Source organism: Oryctolagus cuniculus, chromosome 8, assembly GCF_051225735.1.
Source record: "Oryctolagus cuniculus isolate XC-2025 breed Fujian yellow rabbit chromosome 8, ASM5122573v1, whole genome shotgun sequence".
NCBI lineage: Eukaryota > Metazoa > Chordata > Mammalia > Lagomorpha > Leporidae > Oryctolagus > Oryctolagus cuniculus.
The window spans coordinates 92,151,648-92,160,603 of NC_142874.1; the positions used below are offsets into that span (position 1 = coordinate 92,151,648).

General features: G+C 44.2%; 1 protein-coding gene across 1 annotated transcript in view; it reads left to right on the top strand.

Annotated features, from left to right (window-relative positions):
* The window catches only part of MANBA (mannosidase beta), a 131,412-nt gene extending 123,069 nt beyond the window's left edge, over positions 1 to 8,343 (top strand). Inside the window, exons 15-17 of the mRNA XM_051819549.3 lie at positions 2,108 to 2,250; positions 3,852 to 4,109; positions 6,442 to 8,343. Of these exons, the coding sequence (XP_051675509.3) occupies positions 2,108 to 2,250; positions 3,852 to 4,109; positions 6,442 to 6,666 (626 nt within the window). The 3' untranslated portion in view covers positions 6,667 to 8,343. The remainder of the gene's footprint in view (positions 1 to 2,107; positions 2,251 to 3,851; positions 4,110 to 6,441) is intronic.
* The last annotated feature ends 613 nt before the right edge of the window (positions 8,344 to 8,956 follow it).

Genomic DNA, 8,956 nt, shown 5'->3' on the forward strand with positions numbered 1-8,956 from the left:
ACTAGCAACAGGTGAGACGACTGACATAGAGTTTGCCATTTGAATTATTCCATCTACATTGGTACGTTTAAAAAAATTGAAGAAATAGTGAAGAGTCTTTGGCCTTCACTAGAGGTGATTTGAAGCAAAGTTCAGTTAATAATAGAAATACTAGTTCAGGCCATAAAGCAGAGGCCCGTTTGCTGGGTGAGGCTGTTAAACTGGCCGGGAAAGCAAATGCAAGGCAGCTCATTCCAGATACGCCCTCATTAATGCCAGATGGGTGCTTTGCAGGGATTAAGTTTTTGATCAAGCGTCTCTGACCAAACCATCAACAAGAACCGGATAAAAGGTGTAACACAGAATGAGAATCAGAGATGTACTGTGGGATGGAATATCCTTCCATGTTGCTTAAAAGATAGCCAACACACATGGGCATAACTCTTGCCTTCTGGCTGTGGATGATGTGTGAATGAGGTATGGACTTCGAAAGTATAGAGTTCAATTCCAGAAATGGGACAGCCCTGTTTTTGTAAATCTTCTTTTAAGCGATTGCATGTAGACTATGCATGTGAGTTCTTCATAGAAAGTACAGGAGTGTCCTGGGCTGGTTTCTAACTCTGGCAGGACCCTGCCTCCATGGAGAGGGTCACCAACTCCTCACTTATTACAGAAGAGTGGTGCCACGGAGAAGCTGCGACAAAGCATGGTGTGTTTGTTCCCAGTCTGGGTAGCCTCATAGCCCCTGATGGGCCAATAAATCCACTGTTAATAGTGCGTGCAGGTAGGGGAGGGACGTATCTCCTCTTATTGCCTGCAATGGTGATATGTTAAAGGGATTAACAGCTACTTAGAATCTATAGGGTGCATATATTTATTTTTAAAAACTAGTCTAATTTATAATATTCCAAATACAAAAGTATACCTGGGCCTTCTGCTTGGTTCATAAATTTGAAAAGCTACATAGCTAATGGTAAAGCCAAAAATTAGGAGAGTTTTAGCCTGTAATGCAGAGTATTTTGTTGGTATCCAAATTTTATCACTGGTGAGTAACCTGGGATGTGCAGCAACGAAGCCTTTTGCTTTAGTTCCTGCTCCCTTAAGTGTATCTGTCTGTGGCCTTTCCTCTGGAATGGATATCACACATGAGAGTGCGTAAGTTACCTCAGGTCTGAGCCACCTCACTTTTGTGAAAAAACGTTTCAAGTTTAAGTTCTAGTTCGCTTTAGAGATCCAGTAGGAAAAGCCTCTTCACACCACCCCCTCCCCACCTATCTTGTTAGGAGGAAGTGCTACTAGTTGGAACTGAAGTGCCTGGAGTTGATTTTTTTTTTTTTAATAAAACCCTTAAATTAGTATTGTCTGAACTTCCAAACCACATGGCCCCATCTGCACGGCTGGTGTTGTGTGTCCTGGCACCCCTGCTCCTGCTGGCTTGATGATAAAGGTGCTTTGTGGGGAAGTCGTTTTTTTCTGAAAGAGAGCAATGCTGAGAAAGATCAAGTTTGTGCGTTGAGCACACTACACATGCCAGCAAGGCACAGTGTTCTATGGAACCTTGACAACTCGTCCTTGTATTTGAGGCACAGCCATGCAATGCTGCTGGTTTCAATGCTTTCTCCCAGTCTGATCTTGTCAGCCACATTTGTGTTGTCATTGTTTTGGTTTGCTCATGGGGTTTTGTGCCTATGGGAAAAGGAGACTTTGAGTATTAAGGGATTTCTAAGTGAATACTTGTTAACAGGTGTTGCCTGCCAGTGCTGCTAATTTCTTCCTCTGTGTGTGCCTGGCAAAAAGGACCACTCCCTTGTGGAGGTCTTAGCAAAATTGCCTGCATGCTAGCAGGGAGATCGGGATTCAAAATGCTGCCCCAAATTGGAATCAAGAGCTGAGCCTCCATTTCTTCCCGTGTAAAGTGATTTGTTAAAACCTGTTACCCAGATGTTGTGAGGGGACGTGACTTAGTATCCAAAATGCTCCCGGGCTGTTCACCCTCATGGGTTCCTCGGCCATTGGCTCCCTTGGGCGCTTCTTCCCCAGAATCAGGGTGAGCCACTCCAAGCTGGGCCTCAGCGCCTCCCTTGAGCACCGGGCTCTGCCCATCTTGCACTTTCTTGGTTGCTTGCAGAGTACGGGGGCAAGTGGAAGATGCTTCACTACTTCGCTCGGCGTTTCTTCGCTCCGCTGCTGGCCGTGGGCTTTGAGAGCCAGAGCGCGTTAAACATCTATGGCGTGTCGGATCTCCACTCCAACTGCAAAGTCAGGCTCACCGTACGTAACCGCCACGCGCACTTAGTTGGTTGCTTATCCTACTTTTGAGAAAAATCAAATTTATTTGTATTCAGATGGCTCTAGAGTCTGGTTGAAAATGGGCCGTTCTTGGAGTTACAACACATGTATTTAGATTAAAACGCTGCCGCTTAATACCTGACCTTAAACAAGAGCCTTGGAGTCTTGGAGATTGTATTTGCTCCTCTATAAACTGATACCTACCTGTTTGCTTAAAAGGATTTCTATGATAGTGAAAAAAAATTAGATGGAAGTGAACTACATAAGCTGTAAAGTGCCACTTAAATGTAAGCTTATTTATTTGATGAGAAGCTAGAAATAGTGCAGACTTTGCCAAAAAATGTTTAAAAATGGGATGTTACAGTGGAAATCAGTGAGAGTATTTAGAACGGGCAGAAAAATGAACTTTTATTTAAAACAAGCTTAAATACAAAGAAAGGGTGGAAACTAACATTCTCAGGTGGCTACTATTTGGAGGATGTCAACACTGAACACAGATCATTTTATAGAAAAATTATAATGCACCAGGTACTGCATCTTCCATGATTATGTTTTTTTTAACTTTTATTTAATGAATATAAATTTCCAAAGTACAACTTATGGATTACAATGGCTTCCCCCCCATAACGTCCCTCCCACCCGCAACCCTCCCCTTTCCCACTCCCTCTCCCCTTCCATTCACATCAAGATTCATTTTCGATTACATGATTATGTTTTAAATTCTCACAGTCACCTGTGAAATTAATGCCACAAATATTCCTATTTTTAAAAATGATTTATTTATTTGAAAGAGTTACAAAGAAGGAGATCTTCCACCTGCTGGTTCACTTCTCACATGGCTGCAAGAGGTGGGGCTGGGCCAGGCTGGAGCCAGGAGCCTGGAGCTGCTTCCAGGTCTCCTACATGGGTTCAGGGGCCCAAGGACTTGGGCCATCTTCTGTTGCTTTCCCAGGCCATAGCAGAGAGCTGGATAGGAAGTGGAGCAGCCGGGACTCACTCAGAGTGCCCTCATGGGATGCCGGCACTGTGGGTGTACGCTTAACCTCCTCACCATAGCACCAGCCCCAATTAGTCCCACTTTACAAATGAGGAAATGGAACCTGGGGAGTTTGAACAACTTGGTCACATAATTAATTGGAACTTCATAGGGCTGGGATTAAAACTCTTGCTGGGGATCAGCACGGAAGTGCAGTGCATTAAGCTGCCTTCTGCAGGGCTGGCATCCTGTATGGGCACCAGTTCAAGTTCTGGCTGCTCCACTACCAATCCAGTTCCCTGCTAATACGCCTGGGAAAGCAGCAGAAGATGGCCCACATTCTTGGACCCCTGCACCCACATGGAAGACCTGGAAGAAGCTCCTGGCTTTGGCCTGGCCCAGCCTCGGCTGTTGCAGCCATTTGGGGTGTGAACCAGTGGATGGAAGTTCTCTCTCTCTCTTTCTCTCTCTGTAATTCTGACATAAATAAATCTTTGGGGAAAAAAAAAAAAAGCTCTTCTGCTATTTGGACTTTGGGCGATCACTACTACTGGTCTCTGAAAAGCCCAGGGACCGGGAACGTTCACTTTGTTTCTTTTCTCCCCAGGTGCGAGTCCACTCCTGGAGCTCCCTGCAGCCTGTGTGCTCGCTTGTCACTAGCCAGCTTGTGATCAAAGCCGGGAAGGCCGTCCCCCTCTATAAAGAGCCCGTGTCGAAACTGATGAACCGATGTGGGAATTGTACGCGGAAAAGCTGCGTGGTTTCCTTTTTCCTTTCAACCGATTCGGAGCTCTTCAGCCCAACAAACTATCACTTCCTGTCCTCCCTGGATGAGGCCGTGGGGCTCCTGGAGGCGCACATCACTGTAAGCACGGGGTTACGGTGTCACTAGGTTTCAACATCACTGTGGCCTCTGATTGCAAATTCCACCCCCTTGGTGCTGACTGTGCCTGAGGCCCTGGGGAAGGATGACCAAGATCAAATGCTGTTTATTTCTAATTCAAGATCGGCCAGAGTTTGGGTTACTGCTGCTCATGCTGCCCCTCCCCTCTCCCCCAGTGGGGCTGGCACCGTGCCAGGGGAGGCAGCGCCTTGACCAGGTTCCAGCCTCCCTCCGTTCTAGGCACCTTTCTGTGCAGTCTCTCATTTTCCCAACAACCCTGAAGTGTTATCATCTGTGATTTGCAAGTGAAAAAACCAGGTTAGAGAGGAGAAGTCAGGAGCTCAAGTTCCTGTGGCGAGAGAGCACCTGGGGCCCAGTGAAAATACTTACTTTTGAGTGTTTAAGTCGTCTGTTTATACTCTTACTCTCTTTGATTTATTGCTTTGAGGTAGCTTAGTCATCAAATCCCTTACTTTCCAAGAGCAAATTAGACGTTCAGTGTGTGTTGGTATACAAATTGAGCCGCCAGAGAATTTGGTATCTGGTTGATTGAGTTCTCAGTCACCTCCTCACCCCCAATGCCCTTTTTTTTTTTTTTTTGAGAAAGTTTCTCCACTTTCAGCAAGTGTTAAATTTGTTTTACTGCTTGACTCCATTGGGAGGGATTTTGTACATTTACTTTAGGACTAATTACCTAAAACACCCAGTCCATATACGTTATGGAAAAGAGGCCTAACAATGGAAAATTAATGGTGAAATATTTTCACAATGAAGCCTGACTTATCTGTAATGACTATGTAGGACAGATATGAAGGAAATTACATGTGCTTACACAGAAATGAAAACCATATACTGGCCAAATATGTCTTCTCTAAAATTATGAGTTTTAAAACAATGTTTTGCTCTGCTAAGTTTTCATTACCCCGAGATAACTGGGTTGGTGGGAGAGAGATATAGGGTTTCTTCCTTGTCCTTTGGATTTCAGTGAGACATGTCTTTCCAAAAGAGACATAGTGGTAGTAATGATAGTACTAATACTGTTAACATTTATTTTGAACTTACTTAGGCCAGGTACTTGACTGTACTATTCTAAGGGAGATGCTAGAAACTTCTTCTCCCTATCAGGGGGCAGGTTTGGACCCTAGAATCTGCAATCAGATGCATGGAGATGAGATTTCCTAACTGAGGTAGGCAACAAGAGAGAGCAAGGCACCAGTGTTTCTTCTGGCCTTGACCTTGGAGCAGCAGTAGCTGAGGCCAGTGAGAGTGAGCCCTGTGAACCTCACTGTAGCTGCTTTAGGGTCTTCGCCAGATTCCCTGAGTAGTATGATTGTGGATATTTGACATCTAAGGTCAATCCCGAGTCTCTGACTCTCCAAATATGCCTAATGTGCTTCAGTTTCTGATCTGCTGCTTTCAGCGTTGGTTTTCTTTATAACTCGGAACCTCGAATCACAGTCCTACAAATATGTAAGGCTAACTATAGATAGTAAAAATTGCTCCTGGAAATGCCTTATGTGTCACGTGATGTATAAAGCAGACTCTGCCAGGTTGTGTGTGTGTGTGTGTGTGTGTGTGTGTGTGTTGAGGAGCCACGTTGTGTGACCAGTGCACAGCTCAAAAGGTCACACTCAACGCCATCCTCACAGCAAGAGAGGCCTGCACACCCTCCTGCTGTGGACAGCCGGTCCTCTTCTCTCTGGGCATATGTTCATTGGCTAATTAACTGCAGTGGGGCCCACCTGATTTAAATAGCACTTTCTCTTTTCGCTGATGGTGTCTGGAATCTAAACATGTAAAAATGTTATTAATATGACTTTACTGTGCAATAAAAGAGGATGGCTGAGCTTCTGGAACTGCCTGGCAGGGTGCTTTCTAGACTCCTGGATCTTTTTAGAAGGCCCGACTACCAGCTCCATAATTGTGCTCTGCAACTAGGTCTAGCTATGGCCTTAGAAAGTCATTTAAACCACCCAGCCCTTAGGCAGAAATGTATCGCTCTCGGTGATGCTCGGCCGAAGCTACAAAGCTTTGAGCTTCTTGCGTGACGTGGCCTCCCGAATCATAGGAGACTGCATATTTCTTTGGGTTGAGGTTAGAATTTGGTATTTCCCCATAGCCTGAAATAATTTTGTGTGTAATTGGGAAGTATCTGAAACTATACACAAAATATTTGACTTCCAGCAGTGACAGAGCCAAAGTTGTAGGTAGTGCACTGCCTAGTAGGCACACTTGAGTGTTCTCATGGGGATTGCATGTCACTATATAGCCCTTCTTCACCCTTCGCTACATTTATGCTTTTTCTTTTTTTCAGGCCAACATCTCTCAGAAGGGTGACACGTTCATTTTTGATCTGAAAACCTCCGCTGTTGCTCCCTTTGTGTGGTTGGATGTGGGAAGCATCCCAGGGAGATTTAGTGACAATGGCTTCCTCATGACCGAGAAGACAAGAACTGTCTTATTTCACCCTTGGAAACCCACCAGCAAGAGTGAATTGGAGCAATCTTTTCATGTGACCTCCTTACGAGATATTTATTGAGTGAATCCAGGTTGTATTTTCAGTGGACACTGGGAATAAAGTCCTTCTGAAGCCAGCTGGAGAGGAAGGCAGCCGGAGACAAGTAGAAGAAGCCTCGACGCATCTGCCTGCTGCCACACATCTGACCCATCACTGTTTCAGGAGTCTGTGCCGTGAATTCTTTCAGGGAAGGCTGTTTGCCCAGGTGATGTCCTCAAACAAGTCTGCACCAAGGTGTGCTAGGCTCTGTGTCAGCACTGGGTGTTTGGCCCTTCACCTCACGACGTGTTACATGAACCAGTTATGATCAGATGATTCCCAAAATCTGACTGTGGCAGTGTCTGTGGAACCTAATGGGGGAAGGTTTCAAGGTCGTTCAGGCCTTTCCTAGTTAGCTTTGAGATATGCTGAATAATTGAAATGAAGTGCCTTGTTCGTTCCAGAGGAATGGAGGTTCAAATGTCCATGGAGCTGTCTTGGTGGTATCATATTGATTGTCATTGCCAGGCAGTTTAGGAGTTGATTGTTATCATTTGGTAACTTTCTTGGATGAGATTCTTTTTTTCATTTGTGGATTTAGTTATAAAATATTGTTTTAAAAATAATAACTTTTTTAAAAGGCTGTTAGATCATTTTTCTTTGAAAAATAAGCTCACATTGAAATGAATGTTGCTACAGTTCAGGAGAGAAAGGAAATCCCCCTTCTCCCCTCTGAAGTTTTGCTGCACTGAATGGTAGACAGATTAACCAAAGAAAAACCCGCACTCAAATGGACCATAGTTCAATAAAACATATATGGTTATATAAAACAAAGGGTCAATGGTTGAAGCTCAAATACATTCTTCAAAGGGGAGAGAAGGGTGTGGGGGTCCTGTTGGCAAGGTTAGACGTGTAGTAAATGATGTTACAACAAATGGATGATCCCACAATGCAGACCGTGGTCTGAGCTCTGGGGGAGGTGGAGATGAGTTACAGGAAGGTGATGGTGGAACTTCCTGGGAACCAAGGATGTCTTGTTCTTTGTGTTTGTCGGAGCTGCCCTCTGGAGATGAGAGGAAGCATCTGTTTGTGCCTGGTGATGACATTCAGTCTCGTCTCTTCTCTGCTCGTTAATCTTGCCTGGTTATTTGATGAGATTCCTAGGGAAACTTAAGACAGTTGCATTTTTCTTTGGAAGAAGTTTCCTCTGTCCTGGAGGGAAGTGCAGAGACAGCATCTCCCCGAGCTCGGAGGGAAGAGCAAGGGCAGGTACGAGAGACTTTGGTTCTAAGGCAGCTTCTGAGGCCTTCCAATTCGCTTTGACTCAGAGTGCTCAGCATTTCAAAGCATCACACTTCGGAATATCCTATTTTGAGCCCCAACAGTGGATATTTTGGGGTCATCACCCCTGATTGGGTCTGGACTTCAGATTTGGGTAAATTACATCAGCTTTCCAGTACGAAGGCTGGAAACTGGATGCAGATTTACTCTCATAGCAGCAAAATGATTCCTTTAGATTGAATTGAAATCTATTTATACTGATTATAAAATGCTATAAAATTATTATACACTATCACATAAAATTAATGTGATAGTATAAGGAATAGGGCAACAGGTTAATCAGTAGTTAATAAGGGTAGAGGTATGTGGACAGTCTTTTGCAGGTTTTCTGTAAACTTGAGATTATATCAAAATAAAATTACATAAATTGCATTGACATTCCCTCTCTGGCTTATTTAATCATTCTGAAAACATTCAGTTGTGTCTGATACTGGGCTGGACATTCATTTCCATTTGGCTCTTGTAATCTGTTTGATAAACAAGGAGAATTTGAAGAATCGAAATCATCTGCGAGGTTTTTCTCTGGGAAGAATCACGTAATTGGTTATGAAATGGAGCTGCAATGAGTGCCGTGCTTTAAAATTGAGACTCATTCGATGCTGGTTTTGATTTTAAAGCTGAGCAGCCTTAGGTTCAGTAACTAAAAAGAAATAGACATGAACAACTCAGTTTTCTCCTTCGGTATCAAGAGTTTCTTCTTTAGATATTGCTGGGACGTGTGTGTGCATGCATACACACACACACACACACACACGAAGCCTTATCAGTTCTGGGCCTTAGGGATGTGAGTCACAAGACTCTTACTTGATAAATATTATCCCATCTTCTTATAGCTACAGCAAATTCTGTTTTATCAAATCTTTGCTGCGGGGTGGGGAGAGCACAGTTCTTCATTAAGCTCCCATGGCAGGTGCCTGGTGATACAGACTTTGAAGCTGACAAGCTGGCATTGATGTGACTATTCTGCCCAGACTAGCTCTGCAACCTTAAG